The 22,200-nt window shown below is 34.9% G+C and overlaps 2 protein-coding genes and 1 long non-coding RNA gene across 3 annotated transcripts; all 3 read right to left on the minus strand.

Annotated features, from left to right (window-relative positions):
- Positions 1–130: 130 nt before the first annotated feature.
- Positions 131–1,395, minus strand: LOC140894369 (uncharacterized). The gene is made up of 3 exons (XR_012153802.1): positions 1,295–1,395; positions 987–1,147; positions 131–387 (listed from the first exon to the last, which is right to left on the minus strand). It is a non-coding gene; the product is annotated as an uncharacterized lncRNA (long non-coding RNA).
- A 5,180-nt stretch (positions 1,396–6,575) lies between these two features.
- On the minus strand, positions 6,576–7,093 carry LOC140860467 (polygalacturonase-1 non-catalytic subunit beta-like). Its single transcript, XM_073263475.1, has 2 exons — positions 7,086–7,093; positions 6,576–6,987 (listed from the first exon to the last, which is right to left on the minus strand). The coding sequence occupies exons 1-2, from the start codon at positions 7,091–7,093 to the stop codon at positions 6,576–6,578; spliced, it is 420 nt and encodes a 139-aa protein (XP_073119576.1).
- A 3,671-nt stretch (positions 7,094–10,764) lies between these two features.
- On the minus strand, positions 10,765–12,007 carry LOC140863694 (polygalacturonase-1 non-catalytic subunit beta-like). Its single transcript, XM_073267295.1, has one exon. It carries the CDS (start codon positions 11,943–11,945, stop codon positions 10,914–10,916), a length of 1,032 nt encoding a protein of 343 aa, XP_073123396.1. The 5' UTR covers positions 11,946–12,007; the 3' UTR covers positions 10,765–10,913.
- Between the last annotated feature and the right edge of the window lie 10,193 nt (positions 12,008–22,200).

Below are 22,200 nucleotides of genomic sequence, written 5' to 3' on the forward strand. Positions count from 1 at the left end.
TTTCTTCTACTTCACCGCAAATTAAATTTTCCGAAGTGTTTTTGTTATATATATTATTCACCATTTTATTTATAGTATACAAGTAATAGACAACAACAATAACACAATATCTAAAACTAAAAATGATTAATTAGATTCATAAAATCATCCATCCATACAAAAAATGATAAATATTCACAAATCCACAAATCACGTATAAAGCCTAAAAATGTATCCGCAAAACAAAAAATGTTTCCACAAATATATCCTATAAATCCACAATATAAACAAGTTTATCTAAACGTACACTACCCATTTAGGCACCGACATAGGAGTAGACGAATTCGCTCCATTTACTTCTGACTTGGTCATATTGAGATTGATTGTAATATCGATTGTTGATTAATCCTGTAAATCCCAATGGCAGCAGCTTAGAACAATAATAAATCAAAGCATATCATAAAGAAGAATCGTGAATATTTTTTCTGAGGAAATATATGCTAAACCTTCAACAAGCAAAAAGGTATAATTGGAGCTATGTTCTCAAAATTTCCTCAACTTTATTATCCATATTTAATTAACAAGAGAATACATGGATGGTTAATTTCCTCACTGAATCATTAATCAGTGCATTTGGACATGTTAAGTAAAGAATCAAAGAAGGATGACAATGAGGGTCTAATGATGAAAGTAGATGCCAGGCTTCACATTTATTTTCTGGAAAATCATTATGACTCTTTAAGTATATCACTTCTCTATCAGTTACACTGCAAACAATATTAACCTATATAAATTCTACAATCTCAAACAATCCATGTTCAAATAATATTTCATCACATTATTATGTGGCCCAAGGGACGAACTTTCTAATTAAACTGCTTTTTCTATACTGGAAAACAGTCAAATATAGCATATGCAATCGATTATCACCTGATTCACCCTGGCTAAAACAATACATGTAAACTATGAATAACATTTGATGTAAAAGCTCTAAGCTCGAGAGTTACATTTCATTATTCTTGTTGGGGAACTGCTTTCTAGCTTCGTATGCAATATGTACAGCTCGCATAACTCCCCAGCAAAATCCATAGGTTTCAGCAAGCTTCACAGTAACATTCCCCCAGCTGTACTTGTACTCATTCTCCTTCAATTTTTTTTACGGTGTCGCCTGAAATGATACTCCAAAAGCAGGAATCAATTCCCTCTATGAAAATTAACCAATTGAGCTGAAGCAATCAGAAAAATACTAATTTTATTTAAAAAAACATTTTCTACTATCTTTCATCAGAAAGAGTAAAGAGCACAATTACTAAACTCGTTGAAAATTGTATTGATAGCAGTTAGAGACTGGTCCTTTGGGCAGAAGCCGTCAACAATATCACCAAAATTAATCACAAACTTCAGCTGTTGTTCATTCCATTGTTTGTTTCTCTTTGCAAAACAAGCAAGTTATGCCTGTAATAGTGTGGAACGCCAAAGAATGAGCGGCCATCAGGTATTTCAGCATACTGGACATATGATATCACCCCGAAGGAAACCAAAGGTTGTCTCCCTTGAGAGCTAACTACTCCATTAGCATAACCCATTGAGCAACAAGAAAATAATCCTGGACTATTTAAAATGAAAGTGGTGAAACCATCACCATGAACAAGGACCTGGAATTCCATATTTTGCCCAAACACTCTCTTTCTCTCAGATTTGGTAAAATAAAATAAGACGAGCAAACAAGAACTTTACAACAGTTCACTGATATATAGCATCATTTCGATTAGTAAAAAGTAAATATACAATTGTACGAACAAGAGTATCCACAGCCCGAGAACCAATCACAGTTTGTAAAGGAATATCTCTACTCGGAAATCGCCTGACAAACTTAGCAATAAAATCATATGAAGCTTGGTGTGTTACCTCCACTATGCAAGTTCCACAACTTCCAGCACCTCAACTGTTAATCACTTTACCCTATCCAAATCAAACAAAGTGCAAGTTTTTAATGGAGGAAGATACAAAAATTATGAAAAATAAAAAGGGTGAAATTGTTAAGAATTCGAGCATCTGGAAGATAAAAATCATTTTGTACCCCTAAATGTTTTTGTAAAGAGTGCAACATTGCAATAAAAATTAATGCATATCCATATTTATCATATTCGTTGGATTAAAATTATCATGCGAATTTGATCCAACTATTGTATAAATTATGTTGAATATGAAATAGAATCAATTGGTAACCATTTAATTATCAATCAAAAAATATTAAATAATAATAAAAAAAAACATTGTCGCATGACACATAATTTAACATCAAGCAAATCAACCCAACTCCTATCGTGCATGTTTATTATTTCAAAAATAACTTCTTGTCTTTACCTCTTCTCATTTATTTAACATTCATTCATAAAAGATAACTTATTTGTAGAAAAATCAGTATATATGCCAGCAAAAAATATATCAGCCAACGTTTTCTCCACAAAAAAGTTCAAGTACTTGCTCAAGCTCATGTATCTGCTCCAAAGCACGCTCATTTTCCTCCGCATCACCCGAATTCAAACTCTTCTTTTTCTTCGATATTTGACTCTTGATACTCATTATCTGCAGTCGTCACGCAAAAATTCACCACCAAAATACACTGATACAATCATAAAAACATTGAGAAAACAAGCTTAAGATACACATACATTTCCAAAAATTAAAATATAGAAAAAAGAACCTTTCTGTGAGGCCATCGTGATAAGCCTTCCTACGGTATATCTTTTTTTATGGCAGATGTTCATACATTCATTTCCTTAGATGTCACACTGATAGGAAGATGGAAGTACTCTGTCAAATCCTTCAGTTTCAATTTCCATTCCCTTTCCCTCTAATCTACTCATGTTTTACCATTGTGAAAATAATTAGAACACAATACTAAAGAATAAAATGTACGGAGGAAGAACGAAAACGCACACTTTCTTGGAAAATATCATACAATCCTGTGCAGCAATGTGACTCTTAGTTAATCTTACTATGCTTCCTTCCCCGACTGGTTGGTTTAAACTGTCCTTTGTGTTCGTATCTGTGATTGCTGCATCCAAAAACAAGAACACCAACAGTACTAGATCATCTTAGGAACAATATGTCTCGCATTTTTCTCCCTGAATCTCCACAAAACAGATACGAATAATGTTCCATACCTTGGAAAAGGCCAGGATCTTAATTGCCATATCCATAAAAGCACATCCCAGCAACACTAAGTATGCTAATAATGAATCGGAAATATAAGTAAAATAGATAGAAATTGTAACACATCACATGTTATGAAGTGCTGATAAATTCTTGTAAACCACCCCCACAATCACAAGTGACTAAAATATTTAGAGATTTTATTCAAAAATATTAACTTGAAAGTAACAATGATAACAAAATCAAAATTTTCCTTCATGAATTTTGCACCTTTGGATGCAAGAGTCATCATTCACGTAGCCTTTATTCACACATAGACAAGCAAACACCAAAAAGAAGAAAAAATAAGAAATAACTCAAAATTCCCGAATTTAGTATACTCAGTAAAAAGATAAATTTGTTCAAAATTCCCAAATTCAATATCACGAGGATCAAAACCATCAAAATCACCAGAAAAGACCAGATTGCAGCTGGTTCAATTGGAAAACATTGGGCATGACTCAGATATATTCTAAGCTTTGAATTACAGCTGCACAACGATAAAAACCAAAAATCGGAGTGAAATCACCAGAAGAAACAAAGAAGAACAGCCCACAGCCTCACGATCGACTATGGTTCCGACAAAAATTTGGATCTCGATTCGTCCATTACAAGCCACAATCGGGGTAAACAAGGTATAAGATGGGTAAAGGGTGGTTGAGCTATCTGTCTCCGAACTTGTGCAGACGGAATTGATGACAAAAATGAGCGGGGAAGAAGCCGACGGGAATGGCTAGGGTTGAAGAAGAAAGGGCATCGCGCGGTGGATTTTTTTACGGTACAAGTGAGAAAAAGTTTGAAGAAAATGAAGGTGAAAGGCAGAAGTCCATCTTCCGGACATATTTTTACTTCGGCATTTTTAAATTTAATTTTTCTTTTTACCATTTTACTTCATTAAATATAATATGCCGAAGTAAAATGTTAATCAAAATTATTAGTGAAGCCCGGATTTTATAAACTCTGAAGTAAAATATGTGTGTTTACTTCGCCAGTGTTATTACCGAAGTTGATTGTTACATATTACTTCGTAATTAATAAATGCTGAAGTAAAAATTGGCGAAGTAAAAACCCACAATTCTACTAGTGTTCTCTGCACACATGCATGCTTGAGCATGTTTGATACTCTTTTTTTAACACATCTTCATGCCGTAGGTGCCCATTCTCAGGTCTACAATATTTTTTGAAAATTTTACTCTACAGTATTGTTGTGTACCTTAATCTTTTTAAGTGTGGATTCAAAACCATTTAGCATTGCCTTGAAATTGATTAGAATTATGTTTATGGTATTTGAATATTCTGAAACAGTTTCAGCCTTTTTAGCTCATTTCAACAGTGTTTGGAAATGTTCCCGCGAGCTACCACCGTCAACCGTCATCAACAGCTACCAATTTAGATCCAGCTTTTCTAGTTTCGTTCTTCAATGTTTTTAGGCTTGTTTCAGCTTGGTTGCTGTCCATTTTTGTGAGGTACTGTAGGATACCTGAAAATGAGTATCAAACGCTTTGAATTTAATTCATTTTCAACTCATTTATGATACTATATTGATGTATTAATGTCGTTTATGTTGTAGGTTATACTGTCGGACGATTTCAAGGTATATTTCGAGGATATTATAATTTCAAGTTTTCGGTACATCTTTACATTTTAAGTTTTGTCTTAACCTTTACATTTCTGAAAGCTTAACCGCTACATTTCTTTTTTTAGACTGACTTTGCATTATGTATTTTTGGATACTACTGTTGGCGCACAAGTTAGTTCTCTTGTATTCTAATTGAAGCTAGAATGTAGTAGTTTTCTTCTTCATTTTGTCGCGTTTTGGAATTTTTAGGATGAGTTTATTTAATACATTTTAGTGCATGCCATGGATTTTAGGAATTCCCGGTTATCATTTTATTTGGAAATTTTGAATGAAATTAAACTAATGATTATGAAATATAGGAATTGCTCATATCATTTTATCTAAAAAGGTATTGTTGCTTTATCTCATTCACACAATAAGGTTATGGGCATGTTGTTTTAGCTATGTATTTAGATTTTTAAATGTTAAACTATATAATTTTGATTAGTTTTAGTGTTTGTTGTGAGATTAGTTTTATTTTTTCTTTGTTTGATTTTATGTGTTTTGGGAGATATTTTTATCTTTAATACACATTTTCATTAGTTTTTATGAATTTGATCTTCCGTGGCTAATTTAGATTAGCCACGATTTTTTTATTTCCATGGCTAATTTAGCCACGGTTTTTTCTAAACGGTGATTAATTTAGCCACGGTTTTTTTAATTTCGTGGCTAACTTAGCCACGGTTTAATGCCAAACCGTGGCTATATTAACCACGGTTTTTTTTATAACCGTGGCTATTTCAACCACGGTTTTTTAAAAAACCGTGGCTAATTTAGCAACAGTTTTTTTAATTCCGTTGCTAATTTATCCACAAAAAATCGTGGTTAAATTTAGCCACGATTTTAAACCGTGGCTAAATTTAACAACGGTGGATTTAACCACGGTTTCAAAAATCGTGGCTAAAGCAATTTAGCCATGGTTTTGGCCGTGGCTAAACTCAAAGTTTTTTTTGTAGTGTGAATGACATGTGAAACCTACGTATATAGTTCCCTCCATATGCATTTAATTTACTACGTACAACAAAAATGCGCTTGGTTTCGGGCCCTGTTTTTTAGTGATCATGTGATGGTTAATTTAAAACAAAAATCTTCATGAATCTTGAATATATATTAAGGAGACGTGAGCATAATCAAACAATGTGATGAATCGATGATCAGGTTATGAATTATGATATATCGCTAGTTATAAATAAATAATAGTACTTGAGGAGCAATTAATTAATGAAAGTTTAAAATGCAGAATTAAATATTACAACGATTAGACTCACAGACATCATGATCAGGCAAATAAGCAGTTCAATTTCCACTTACCAGAAAACACACAATTTAATTATAATACACAATAATATTAATCACAAACTTCGTGCAACCATGCACTTGGCTTACATGCACATATATAATTAAAACAGAGTTGATAAGCACACTACTGCGAGTGCACATTGAAAGATAACGACCACGGATGAGTGGATAAGCTCCCCTCTCATAATACGTACGTACGACGTTACTTTTACTACAACACTTAAAACATATATGGATTTTCATTCATGATCAAATGGATTCAGAGCCGAGTATCCATGCAAGATCGAGTTGGGTGAACCAGTGGCACGCCTCGCCTTCTCCAGGCCTTAGTTTCAGTATCTTAAACGCAACATGATTTTCCGGCCAAAGTGAAGTATCCATGTGACATACAGCAACAAGGGTATTCACCGGAGCTCCGTTCTTCGGCTCGACTAAATCCACCGAGTACAAGCTAGTGGAGGGCAATGAATGGCAGAAATAATTAAGCTGCAAAGCGATGATAAGCCTCGTGGCACGCCACGATTTTATCGGTATTGAATTTTTTGACGTTGTTGATAGTGAGTTGAGTGTTTGATCCTCGTGTGGTCTTGGATGTTAAGGATATTAATCTTTTCCCACCTAGAGCCGACTTGGAGAAGTCAATCATTTCTTCTAAAGATTTCGGACAACTTTTTACTTCACCTTTGATGGCGGCTGCGTCGCAATAAGAGAGTGTGTTTTCAATGGTTCCTTTTGTGGCTGCATTGATGGTGGATCCAGGGAACAATCTGGCGATTTCTTTGATGTTTAAGGATATTTTCGACGCGATTTGAGGGGGAAGAAATGCGCGGTCCGGGAGAGATTCTTGCAAGTTGGGGAGACGAAGAGTGTTTCCATTCTTGAGGATTGAAATCCTGAAAAACGAAGATGGATCTGCATTCTTTTGAGCAGCAAAGGCGGAGGCTTGTTTTGGATTGTATGTGTTCTTTATGGTGTATGTATTGCTAGTTGCCTTGACATTTTCAAACGTGAGTATGTACTTCGTATAATTTTTTAGCTGGGGTTTCAAATTTTTATTAATTATTAATTATGATATTATTATTGTTATTATTCCGCTAATGCACTATATCCTGGTTTGAGTGAATAAATTATAAAATTTTACTAATTGGTATAATAGATGAAAATGGGATGTGCAAGGATTTTTTACTCATGTTTTTCGGATGACGTGTGTCAATGTCAAGCCAACACAAATGCAACTGAAAATTAAAATTTAGTATATCAAAATCAAATTTTGAAAAATTAATGTACCAAAACAAAATATAGGCAAATTAATGGAGTAAAAACAATATTTTCCCATGCAAATATCCTCTAAATTTTAGATTGAGATTATAAATCATATTTTAAATAAAATTTTGAGCAGAATGCGAATTATTATATTTAATTTTTGAAAAAAATTTCCCAAGTTAGATATAAATTATAACTTTATATTTATATTGCATTAGTATAAAATATCATAACAATAATTATTTTATAATAATTCATGGCTTTAGGAATTACCCAAACATTTAACTTAAATGTACTTTGTAAATACACTCATTCTTAAAATTTTAAGAGTGTATTTGAATACGGAAGTTAACAAAAAACAATCATATTTTTTTAAAAAAATGATTTTTCTAAAAACTCAAATGTTTGGTTATAAAAGTAAATTTTTTTTTAAAAAAAATCATTTTATCTTCTACTTTTATTTAAAATAAAAAAAACTTTTTATCAACAGTTATTTAAATTAAAAGGTTAAAATTATTTAAATGTTTTTATGCTAAAGGCTTTTGTATATATCTAATTATAACCTCGCCATAAATATTCTCTCATAAGCTCTTCTTCTTCCTTTTTTTTTTACGGGTTTTTTTTTTAATAAAGTAGAAATCTATCTTTATCACCTTAGCTTCTGTTTGTGCTATACACGTGCGACTAATAAATTAATAACAGCACAAAAAAGAACAATAGTGACCACTTTTATATTGATTAATATTCGTTTCAAGTTTCAATTTTCAAGTTTCAACAAAAACTTTTACGATTACGTAAGGAGTGTTTTCAAAAAATTATGTTTTTTAGAAATAATTAATTTATAAATTGTAAAAAATTTAAGAAAATCAAAAGTTGGTAGTGTTTGCAAACAAATGTGAAAATCTAAAAATAAAAATTGGGTAGTGTTTGATAAATAAATTATTAGAGTGATTTTAACATTGTCTTTTCTATTAAAATCTCTTTTGAAAAATCATAATGACAATATGACTAGCTTTTGGATTTCAATTAAGTATAAGCATAATTTAACACATAATCTGAGTTTAATAAACACACAAAAGCGATTTTTTTAAGCCAAAATCTAACAATCACTTTTATTTTAGTGATTGAAAACACTTCATCAATTTCTTATGAGTTATGATCATGGGCGGAGCTACAATAAAATAGGAGTGGTTAAAATTTTTGAAATCAATGTATTTATAAAATTTATATAATATATCATAAATAATAAATCAATATATGCTGGAGTACTATAATAAATTTGAACTAAAAACAAAAAAAAATTGATTTAAAAAATAAGATATATATCCATAGCAGATTTGGGTTGTATGAGTCGAAGAGGTCTTTTACTCAGCAGGGCCACTCGCAGCAGCAGCGCGGCAAGAACCCATATCCAAGGCCGCAGAGGCCCAGGGACACCATCAGGCTCAGAGACCCGCTCCTCCCAAGCAAGGGGAGAAGCCGTTTTGCAAAGTCTGCCACAAATCCCACTATCCCACTTTGGGAAGTGTTTGTTGGGAGCTAGAGTTTGCTACAAATGCAAGAAGTCGGGGCACATGGCCATGGAGTGCCTTGAGATGAGGAGGCCTGTTACCGGGAGAGTCTTTGTGATGCATGCCGAAGAGGCCGATCCCGACACTACACTCATCACAGGTAACGCTTTAAGCTTTTGGGTTAGATCAATTTATTTGATTTATTGATGATTTTTTTTTTTGCGAGTTGTCTAGTTGGAAGTTTGAAGCATGCTAACAGTTGAGTATTTCTTGAATCTTGATGAATGAGGCGTAAGTGGCTGCCCCTAAACATAAAACTCTCTTTGAAATCTTAGATTTATCCATTTAAAGAGTTAATACGAATGTTCGGCCCGTACGGCCCATAAACTAGCTCATCCTTAACCGAATGAACTCTCGTTCGAACCGACGTCTCGTATACATCTCAAACCATCCCAAGGATTAGACCTTAACCTCCAAAGTAAGCAAGAGCAGCCCGTTCACTTTGAGTTCCCGGACAGCCCCTAAACCTTTCCAAAATCTGCACTAACCACCTCAACTTGATTCACCCTTATCCTATCCGAACCGACACAACCCCAACATCCTACACTTGAAGTATGACCAGGCCACACCCTGCCCAGCCCTCTAAACTCCAACAATCAGAATTGAATCCTAGAGGTCAACCGTAGAGACAACAAAAATCTGCACTAGACCCCACTTAACTTTACTCCTTACAAACCGCTTAACTTAACTCCTTACAAAATCTGTATGTTATATGGCCACATACATAGATAAGTTATAGCTAGCTATTCATGCATACGTGAGAGGGCCGAGATACTTTCCCATAGTCGAAAAATCGATTCATTTCCGTCCACTATTGACGTCTCTATTGAACTATCAGTATTATTATGGCCCAAAGAAATATTAGTACTATAAAATATCATTAAACAAATTTGAGTTGTCAAAATGGGCTAGTCTCGTAGGATTGGCTCGTTTTTCCATATAAAATAAATTGATTGGGATGTCAATTTCTCAACCCGCCTAAATAGTGGGTCGATCGGCCCGTCCCGTCTAATGGTGGGTTGTGGTGGTTTACGGGTTGACACGCTAAAACCCGCTAAATTACACGTAAGTACGCCGGGTTGACCCGTCTCACGTCTAATGGTGGGTTGCGACGGGTTGTAGGTCGGCCCGCCCCATTTTGACATCTCTATTTTGTCAAAAATTTATATGAGACGGTCTCAAGGGTAATTTTTATGAGACGGATCTCTTATATGCATGGACTATCCATTAAAAAGTATTACAATTTATGTCAAAAATATTATTTATTATTATAAATATGGATAGGGTTGACCCGTCTCACGGATGAGACCGTCTCACATAAATGTTACTCCTCTATTTTTTATTAGAATAACTCATAGATAACTGTATCGGCATAAAAGGTCGCAGGAGTCCATTATATATGCAAAATACATATCAGTACGTTACCAATCATTGTTAATTTACAGGAAACAAAGGATAGCCCGTTTCAATGTTTTGCGGGCCGGGAAAATAAACAAGTACGTAATTTGATTCTTCTGGATTCATTAATTTGAGTTTAACTAATTAGTTGATTAAATAAAATAATAAAATCAACTTTATAATAACTATATCATCACATGCAATTAACATGTGGGTTTTTTTAAAAAAAAATTATATATAAAAATATATGATATATGGTAGCATGCGTATATAGGAAACTCTCATGATCATTCTGGAAATTAATTATTATCATTTTTATGATAGTTGAGGAGTAAGTAATAAGTAATGAATGTTTCAAATGCTGAATTAAATATATATGACGACCAGTACTGCTTCAGCCACCATGAGGTAAAAAAAAAAAAAAAGAAGTACATCAATATTAATTTTCCACTTAACAGAAATTAAAACACACAAACTTAAATACACTTAACACACATTATTTTGCACAATCAATATAATTAAACTTGGTGCATGCATACATTTACTACAACACTTTATTTTCATCATGATCACATGATGGAGTACTACTACTCGGTGTGGAGTATCCATGCAAGATCAAGTTGGGTGAACCAGTGGCAAGCCTCGCCTTGTCCGGGCCTGAGTTTGAGTATCTTAAAGGCCACGTGATTCTCCGGCCATGCAGAAGTATCCATGTGACATATGGCAACAAGGGTATTCACCGGAGCTCCGGTCTTGGGCTCGACTAAATCCACCGAGTACAAGCTAGTGGAGGGCAAAGAATGGCAGAAATAAGCCGCAAAGGGAAGAAAAGCCTCGTGGCAGGCTACGATTTTGTCGGCATTGAATTTTTTAAGGTTGTTGATAGTAAGTTGAGTATTTGATCCTTGTGTACTCTTGGATGTTAAGGATATTAATCTATTTCCACCTAGAGCCGACTTGGAGAAGTCTATCATTTCTTCTAAAGATTTGGGACAACTTTTCACTTCACCTTTGATGGCGGCTGCGTTGCAGTAGTAAAGAGTTTTTTCAATGGTTTGTTTGGTGGCAGCTCCTGCAGGGAACAATCTGGTGATATCTTTGATGTTTAAGGGAATTTTCGATGCAATTTGAGGGGGAAGAAATGCGCGGCCTGGGAGCGAGTCTTTCAAGTTGGGGATATGAACGGGATTCCCATTAATCTTGAGGGTTGAATTAATCCTGAAAAAGGAAAAGGGATCTGCATTCTTTTGATCGAGAGCAAGCTGGATATTGGAGGAGATCACTTGACCATATGCATTACTGTACGCTGCTGCTAAGGCATGATCTGGCCTGAGAGAAGATTCGAGTACTGCAGAGCCACACGATAGTTTTGCCATGGAACAAAACCTGGAATCTGCGGAAAATTTAACGTTGTTGTTGGTGTACAAGTCACAATCATTTTGGGTCAAAGGTGAGAGTTTCTTGAGAATGGGTGTTGGCATTTTGTTTTGCACATTTTCAGACCAGAATTTGATTTGGGTCGATGAGAAAGGGGTCGTAGAAATTGCACAAGCACAAGTACTAGTGTAAACAACTACAAGCAAGCTAGCCAAGAAAGTAGTAAACCAACAACAGGCCATTGTCGTGTAATTAAAGCGAGTTGTATTTTAAATTTAAATTTTTTTTTTAATTACAAACATAGCATACCATAGCAAGCTATTTATAGTCATTGATCGAGGGGAGCTATATTATCAATAATGTATTGAATCTATTGATAATGATTGGAAGAGGCTGCGGGTGACTAATTTTGACTCACATGTCATAAGATCATGACGAGGAAAGATGACCATTGAAGACTCTTAATTGATGATATCAACTGATTAGTACATTCGTTAATGGACTCGAGCGAGGTTATCTGTATGCTCATGAGAAAGGTACCTAATATAGATAGAGAAATTTATTTTTTTTTGTCTATTAACTTTTCTATGTTTTGGTTTTGGTCCATTATTTTTTCAAAATCTTTTAAAAAGCGAGTTGTATTTTAAATTAATAATAATGCTAGAGGTACAACCAATATATCGTACAACGATATTTACAACAATTATGTCGTGATATTTTGCTATTATCTCGTGATAATTTGATATGATATCTTGAGATTTTGCATTTAATGTATCGATTTGATAAATTAAAATTTTGTATTGAATTTTTTGCGGTGTAAAAATTGTTGTACAAATTTGGTTGTACATGTAGCATTGCTCTTAAATTAAAGCGAGTTGTATTTTAAATTAAAGCGAGTTGGATTTTAAATTTTTTTTTTAATTACAAACATAGCATACCATAGTGTATTTATAGTCATTGATCGAGGGGAGCTAGCTAGCTAGGTTGATCGATATTTCTTTTTTATTTTTATTTTTTTTAAAATTCGGAAAGATGTATTTTCTGAAAAATAAAATTTTAGAATTTCAACTCTTATGAAACGTTTTTATAAAAAGTATTTTTTACAAAAAAATTTTAAAAGGTTTAAATTTTATTTGAGGTGTAATTAAATATGTATTTGAACAAATATTTTATAGTTAAAAATAATTAAAGAAGTTTTTTGGAGAATTATTCTATATATTAAAAAGCTTTTAATTTTAATGCTCTTTTTTCTCATTTTTTTTCCTTGCTTAATTGTTTGACCTGAATTTTTTTTTTAATTTAAAAACGTCAACAAATATTTCTCAATTATTATTTTTAAAATTATACTTGGTGAACAATTTTTTTTAAAGCATTTTCGTAAACCTTTTAACAAAATTTGTCCAAATACATACTATAATTTTTTCCAATTATGAAATAATAAAAACATTCTTTCAAAAATTTGACCAAATGGAGCCTTATATTTTATTTTTCTCATTCAATTTCTTAATTGATTCATAATTCCATTCAATTATTTCAAGCTTCCCCTGTACAAAAGACAAATTAGTTGTCGTCGGTATAACTCGATAGGGACGACAACAAAGTAGGTTGGCGATAGACTTGAGTTGACTACTAAACTCAGGATCCGCCCCACTCTGTAACTCGGTTAATTGGGTTGGATTCGGTTGAACTCACTAAAAATTATATAATGTTTGAACTTTATTCAATATACAATTAAAAAAATTAATAAATCACTAAGTGCTAGAATCAGAATCAAAAACCGTGTGTAAAAGGGGTGAATACACACTTAAAAATATTTTAGAGCTACAATACCTCGTTTTTGAAATTTTTAAAAATAAACCAAGCATCGAGAAATTATATCATGTTTGGTTTTCAAATCGAGCGGAAATCACTCAAAATAATCCCTCCAAAAACTGATTTAAACAATGGGAAAATATTTTTTTTTTATTAACTTTTCCAAGTTTTGGTTTTAGTCCATTAATTTCAAATTTTGGTTTTGATATACTAACTTTTAATTTTTAATGATTTAGGTCCAACTGCACACGTGTCACCTAGACATTGGCACACGCCAGCATTTTCGGGGTGATGTGTGTCAATGTCTAGCTGAAACATGCAGTTGGACCAAAATCACTGAAAATTAAAATTTAGTATACCAAAACCAAATTTTGAAAATTTAATGGACGAAAACCAAAACATGGACAAGTTAATGGATTAAAAAAAGTATTTTCCCTTAAACAATTGAAAATCGTTTGAAAAGAATGTAAGTTGAAATAATAAAAACAGTTTGGTTGAACCATTTTATCAAATACTTTGTAAGCAATATTTTGGTATTTTATCAAACACATAAAATGATTCAACAATGCAATCCAAAACAACAACAAGAAGTGATGCAATAAAGTAAAGAGACACAAATTTGTTTCTGGGTGTTCGGAGATAAAACTCCTACGTCACCACTTCTTTTTCTTGGAATTAAGAATCCACTAGAAGACTTTGATTTATACAATTTTTTTTTTAACGTGGGAACCCGCAGCCGCTACCTTTCGGTGCGCTCTGGGTAAACCCCCGAACTAACGCAATAGCTTGAAAACTACGCTAGTCAGGTAAACCACACTGAGCAAACTCTGTATGACAGACTAATCCAAGAAAGTGTTGACAGAGGGAATCGAACTTCTAACATCTGGCCAAGAGTTCATTTGTTTCATCAACTTGGACACCCCATTGAGGGTGATTTATACAATTATTTGTACAAACCTAATTCAGTCTATGACTTATCTACTGTTTAAACGAGAACTCTTAACAGTAGCACACTCGATTTAAACAGGTGTCATATATTTAAGTCCGATATCATTGTGTGATTTGTGAATTATGCTTGAATTTGATTCATTTCCTCGGTAAATCTCTGCCTAGCATTTTAGTCAAGTTAGAATTTAGTTTATTAATTCCAGTCATCCACTTAATTAATTTGGTATGTCTAGATTAAGTTTAATAATTAAATATCATTTTCTATAAAAACGATTCAGACTCTATAAATCCGATTTATTATAATTTGAACTAGTACATTTGTCTAGTCTAACCCGATTTCGACGATCAGAATCCTATGACAACAATTATGTTTGCTGATAAGATTTGAGTACTTTAGAGGCAAAAACAAGATCCGCTCATGAAATTATCTTTCAGAAGGATCCAAAAACGCCCAAATTAATGTTTGAATTTTGTGGGGATGCCGACATATATCATGCATAACTCTAGTTTCAAGCGGCTCCACATAATTAACCAATACGACAAATTGCAGAACAAAGTGAACGTGCCCAACTTGGTTTCCACTTGCTTAATAGTAATTGGACCAAACATTTAGGTGATAGACATGGTCCATGCGAAAATATCGATGCCAGATACTAAGTGGCATATCACTTTGTGATTGGCCAAATTTGTGGGTCTCACATGTGGGACCCACATAAATAGCCAATCACAAAGCGGCACGCCACCTTGAGATAGTACCCTCAAGGTGGCATCGACAAATTTGGTCCATGCATGAAGTTGGATCTCTTTAGCTTACTCTGGAGATCGATACATAATGGATTTCAAATTTTTAGTGTTTTTTTTTAAATATATTTATTGTTTCTTAGAATTTAAATAACTCGATCTAAGAGACCAATTGTAAATTCTCACGATGAATATTTTCCTCTCAACTTCTGAAAAAAATGATCTTTTTTTATATTTATATTCATCGTTTTTTCGAAAATAATTATTATTTTAAACATATTTAAAATGTAGTTATTTAATATAAAATATTTTTATATTATTGAGTGGAATGCGGGACCCATAAATAATGAGTGTTAATGTTAATAGGATTGTGGGTGGAAAGAATGATGTGTTATTAACAATGGAGCCCATAACTTTTGATGATATGAAGGATGTTATTTTTGTTATTAATGAGATGGGTTGTGGATGCTCTAAGCAACTATATTATCCATAATGTATTGATAGTGATTGCATGCAAGGAAGAGGCTGCCGGTGGCTAATTTTGACTCACCTGTCATAAGATCATGACGAGGAAAGATGACCAATGAGGACTCTTAATTGATGATATCAACTGATTAGTACATTCGTTAATGGACTCGAGGTTATCTGTCTGCTCATGAGAAAGGTACCTAATTTAGATAGAGAAAATATTTTTTTTTTCATTAACTTGTGTATGTTTTAGTTTTGGTTCATTAATTTTTCAAAACCTTTTAAAAAGCGAGTTGTATTTTAAATTTACTTTTTTTTAATTACAAACATAGCATACCATAGTGTATTTATAGTCATTGATCGAGGGGAGCTAGCTAGGTTGATCGATATTTCTTTTTTATTTTTATTTTTTTTAAATTCGGAAAGATGTATTTTCTGAAAAATAAAATTTTAGAATTTCAACTCTTATGAAACGTTTTTATAAAAAGTATTTTTTACAAAAAAATTTAAAAAGGTTTAAATTTTTTTGAAGTGTAATTAAATATGTATTTGAACAAATATTTTATAGTTAAAAATAATTAAAGAAGTTTTTTGGAGAATTATTCTATATATTAAAAAGCTTTTAATTTTAATGCTATTTTTTCTCATTTTTTTTCCTTGCTTAATTGTTAGACTTAAGTTGACTAAACTCAAGATCCGCCCCACTCTGTAACTCGGTTAATTGGGTTGGATTCGGGTTGAACTCACTAAAAATTATATAATGTTTGAACTTTATTCAATATACAATTAAAAAAAATTAATAAATCACTAAGTGTTAGAATCAAAAACAGTGTGTAAAAGGGGTGGATACACACTTAAAAATATTTTAGAGCTACAATAGCTCGTTCTTCAAATGTTTAAAAATGAACCAAACATCGAGAGATTATATCATGTTTGGTTTTCAAAACGAGCGGAAATCACTCAAAATAATCCCTCCAAAAACTGATTTAAACAATGGGAAAATATTTTTTTTTCCATTAACTTGTCCATGTTTTGGTTTTGGTCCATTAATTTCAAATTTTGGTTTTGGTACACTAACTTTTAATTTTCAATGATTTAGGTCCAACTGCACACGTGTCACCTAAACATTGGCACACGTCAGCATTTTTCGGATGATGTGTGCCAATGTCTATCTGACACATGCAGTTGAACTAAAATCACTGAAAATTAAAATTTAGTATACCAAAACCAAATTTTGAAAATTTAATGGACGAAAACCAAAACATGGATAAGTTAATGGATTAAAAAAAGTATTTTCCCTTAAACAATTGAAAATCGTTTGAAAAGAATGTAAGTTGAAATAATAAAAATCAGTTTGGTTGAACCATTTTATCAAATACTTTGTAAGCAATATTTTGGTATTTTATCAAACACATAAAATCAGTGTTTTCGGAACCGGACCGGTTTGACCGGGAACCAGTCGCCGGACCGGTCCGGTCTGACCCAGAAAACCGAAAAAACGTTCTAACTGGTCAGAACCGGTTTGAAACATCCTAGACTTATAAATTTCAAAAATGCGGAAAATTTAAAAAAAATTTCTTTTTCTTTTAATTTTAAAATAAATACTAAGTAAAATATTTATATATATATATATATATATATACATATATGCCCATACATATATGTACAACCATAAAAGAGATTTAAAATTTAATAAATAATTATGCAACATAAAAATAATTACTAAAACGTCTGAATCATGAAATACTTAAAATAATTCAAAACAATTTAATCAACAGTGCATACACTAAAAAGTTGCGTGAAAATAATACTTAAATCTCAACACTGGAATAAAATCTTCAAATAAAATAGTGTTTAAAATATTCATGCATAGAACACTAGCACGATGCAGACTACGGTCACGGGGCCACTGCAGCTCCGCTCATACGTCCTCACCACCGGTAGGGGTAACCTGCTCCTCTACGTACTCACCTGCACCATATCAGTGTAATGAGCCTAGAGGCCCAACATGCATACTAACAAGGGTTTAAAATAATTTAATACACTTTCATACATAATACTTAACCTATAAATGCATGAGCATGCCTCCAAAAATAATAACATAAATGTTGCTTAAAGAAATCACTGAATTATACGTAACATACATAATATCATACATACTTGAATTGTTGAGCACTTATTTTCTTAACATCGAATGGTCCTATCCGTAAGTGTGACCCATACTTATAGTGCGACTGATCAGTCTAAGAAACCATCGTACGAGGCTGGTGGCGAACCACCCATACATAAATGGCAGAAACTGCCCATACATAAATGGCCACACTACTTCAATTTCCACCTAAAATATTTTGCTCAACCATAGAACTTCAATCATAGCATAAAAATTGATTTCATGAATGCATGTACTTTAAATAAATTGTGTGTTTCCTTCATTTATATTTAATTTATTTTCTAATATCATATAAATATTCAAATAACTTTTCATGCATAAAATAATTAAATATAAACTCAGGACACATAAAATTTCTCATGGTTTGATTCAACTGCTGACCCTAGACATACAAGACCATTAACTTAAGACTTGGCCCATTAGTGTACTTAAGCCCATTAACAACTTTTCTAGGCCCAATAAATCAACCAAAGCCCATTAAGACTAACTTAGGCCCAATAACACTGTTCCTGTCCCAATGGGCCCAAAAGCCCAAAGACTGGCTCAATAACTTTCAGGGGCCCTAAAGCCCATAAAAATTATTGGACTCACTTAAATAAATTAATTAAGCCCAAATAATTTAATCTTAGCCCAAAATAATTAAATTGAGCCTAATCAAATTTTAAGATTTAATTAGGCCCATTAACCCTTTAATTAAACTTAAAACTCTAAAATAAAAATACCCGAGCCCAACTAACTTAACCCGGACCCGAACCCAAATAACTTGACCCACGACTTAACTGACCCGACCCGGACCCAAGACCCGACCCGGAACTAACCCTAACACCTAACCCGTCTTCCCCCTTGTTCCTCTCGGCCGCAGCCGCGAGCAGCAGCCCTTCCAGGGCTGCTGCCGCCCTGCTCCGGCCACCCCTGTCCGGAGCCCCGCCGCCCAGACGTAGCCCACGTCTGGGCGGTCCTAACCAGACCAAAACCTCGAACCCATGCAGCCCCAGGAGCCCAGCCCGAGCTCCCTTCCACGAACCCTATCTGCGCGCCTACAGGAGCCGATCTGCACCAGCTGGGTTTTCTGGGCTCGTTTGGCTCGAACCACTCGAGCCATTCGAGCCTATACAACCCTCACACGACCTAGGGACCCTTGGACAGCAGTTGGACGCACCCATGACATGAAAAACGTGAGCATGATCAAGAAACCAAGTAATCAAACGCAAACAACCATCACCGATTGAATTTTCTGAAAAAAATTCTCAAAAGGATTCGATGCAAACTCGACTCACACATAATACACTGATATGTCACGAAAGATAGAGAAGGAATCATGCCTTTCACCGAAGAACGAAGAGAAACGAGCGTGAGACGACTTCCGGGACGACGGGACGACGAGCAAACTTGAAGCTTCGAAGAAAAATGGCTATGGAGTCTTGGAGATGTCTTGAATCGATGAAGAAGATGATGGAGGAGGGTGAGATGTCGGCTGGTGTGATAGAGATTGGCGTGGGGTTGGGTAGGGTAGAATTAGGTTTTTAGATTAGTCTAGGTTTTTAATTTAATTAAAATAGGTTTTAGAATAATTAAAAGTTTTAAATACTCTAAATAAAAGTTTAAAAAAATCTAATAACTCAAATTAAAACATAAAAATCTCGAAATTACAAATTAAGGGAATTTTAAAAATAATTAAAAGTCATTAAAATGGCTAAATTTGGATAAAAATGGACTCCTAAAATTATATAAAATTAAATACCAAAAATTTTAAGGAAATAAATCTCAAAATAATATTTTTGGGCTCAAATAAGACTCATAAAATAATTTGGATAGAAAGTTGTCATCTCGTCCGTCCACGGTCCCGTCTACGCGATCAAATAATTAAAATGCCATAAATCATAAAAATCACTAATTATGGGTTAAGTGCTTGAAAATAAATTAAATCATGCACAAATAATTCACATAATTATTTAACCCATAAATCAAAAATTTAAATTATTTAAATATCCTAATTATGCATGCGGATTTACGTATTTAAAATATCGGGTGTTACAATTCTTCCCTCCTTAAATTGAATTTCGTCCTCGAAATTAAAGTACTTACCCGAACAACTCCGGGTAGCGAGTCCTCATGTCTGCCTCGGTCTCCCAAGTAGCTTCCTCCTCCGAGTGATTCAGCCACTGGACTCTGACCATCGGTATGACCCGCGTCCTAAGCCTCCGCTCCTCCCTTGCCAAGATCCGCACTGGCCTCTTCTCATACACTAGATCTGGTGGCAACTGTAAGGGCTCGAAATCCAACACATGCGACGGGTTGGAGACATATCTCCGAAGCATGGATACATGAAAAACGTTGTGCACTGCCGCTAGCCCTGGTAGTAGAGCTAAACGGTATGCCAACGTGCCAACTCTCTCCAAGATCTCGAATGGCCCTATATACCTCGGATTAAGCTTGCCTCTCCGGCCAAAACGCACTACTCCCTTCATAGGTGACACCTTCAGGAATACGTGATCACATACAGCGAACTCCAAATCTCATCGTCTGACATCTGCATAACTCTTCTGCCGACTCTGAGCTGTCCTCATCCTATCTCGAATCTGAGTCACAATGTCAGCTGTCTGCTGCACAATCTCTGGACCCAGTAAAATCCGCTCACCAACCTCATCCCAATGCACAGGAGATCTACATCTCCTCCCATACAATGCTGCATAAGGAGCCATACCTATAGACGACTGGAAACTGTTGTTATAGGTAAACTCCACTAATGGCAGTCTAGTTTCCCAAGAGCCCCGAAAATCAATGACACAAGCTCTCAGAAGATCCTCGAGAACCTGGATCACTCTCTCAGACTAACCATCTGTCTGGGGATGAAATGCTGTACTGAACAGAAGCCTAGTCCCCATAGCCGTGTGCAGACTCTTCCAAAACGCAGATGTGAATCTCGGATCTCTGTCTGACACAATAGACACTGGTATGCCATGCAGTCTAACAATCTCTCTAATGTAAAGCTCTGCATACTGTGTCAAAGTATAAGTAGTCCTCACCGGCAAGAAATGAGCTGACTTGGTGAGTCTATCCACAATCACCCAAATCGCTGTATAACCTCTGGCACTCCTCGGTAAGCCAACCACAAAGTCCATCGTAATATTCTCCCATTTCCATTCCGAAATGGGAAGAGGTCTAAGAAGTCCTGCTGGACGCTGATGCTCTGCCTTGACTTGCTGACAAGTCAAGTACTCTGACACCACTCTCCCGATGTCACTCTTCATCCCGGGCCACCAATACAATAGCTGCAAGTCTTTGTACATCTTCGTACTTCCGGGGTGAATGGAGTACGGAGATGTGTGAGCCTCTGCCAAAATCTCAGCTCTCAACTGATCGACGTTCGGTACCCACATCCTACCACGGTACTGAACAATACCATCCTCCACTGTATACAAGAGATTACCTCTAGCCTCATCTCTCTGTCTCCATCGCTGTAACTCCTCATCAGTAGACTGTCCCTCTCTAATCCGATCTCGCAGAACTGGCTGCACCGTCAACACTGACAAGCTCGGTGCATGGCCACTCGGATAACACTCCAAGCCAAAACTCTGAATCTCGCTCTGTAGTGGTAACTGTACGGTCAGACATGATACCACTGACGACTTCCGACTCAAAGCATCGGCCACTACATTAGCTTTACCCGGATGGTAGCTAATGTCACAATCATAGTCCTTCACCAACTCCAACCATCTGCGCTGTCTCATGTTCAACTCCTTCTGTGTGAAGAAGTACTTGAGACTCTTGTGGTCTGTGAAAATCTTGCACTTTTCGCCATACAGATAGTGCCTCCAGATTTTCAAAGCGAAGACCACTGCTGCTAACTCCAAGTCATGTGTCGGATAATTCTGCTCATGAATCTTCAGCTGTCTCGACGCATACGCAATAACCTTACCACACTGCATAAGCACTGCGCCTAAACCAAGTTTAGACGCGTCGGTGTACACCACTAACTCCTCATGTGGCACTGTCATAGCTAACACAGGTGCTGAAGTAAGTGCATCCTTCAGTTGATCAAAGCTCCTCTGACAATCTGGACTCCAAATATACTTCGCGTTCTTCTTGGTTAAGGAAGTCAAGGGTACTGCAATAGAGGAAAAACCCTTGATGAACTTCCTATAGTATCCTGCTAAACCCAAGAAGCTGCGAATCTCCGAAGCATTCTTTGGAATCCCCCAATCCCTCACTGCCTGCACCTTGGACTGATCCACTGCAATCCCATCCCTAGAAATAATGTGGCCTAGAAACGCCACCTGCTCCAACCAAAACTCACACTTACTGAACTTTGCAAACAGTCGATGCTCCCTCAAATTCTGCAAGGCTATATGCAGATG

The sequence above is a fragment of the Henckelia pumila genome, chromosome 4, assembly GCF_033568475.1.
Source record: "Henckelia pumila isolate YLH828 chromosome 4, ASM3356847v2, whole genome shotgun sequence".
In the NCBI taxonomy this organism is placed as follows: domain Eukaryota; kingdom Viridiplantae; phylum Streptophyta; class Magnoliopsida; order Lamiales; family Gesneriaceae; genus Henckelia; species Henckelia pumila.

What these genes read in the sequence shown, in the direction of transcription:
- LOC140863694 (XM_073267295.1), bottom strand. Translation starts at nt 11,945, where the DNA reads ATGGCCTGTTGTTGGTTTACTACTTTCTTGGCTAGCTTGCTTGTAGTT.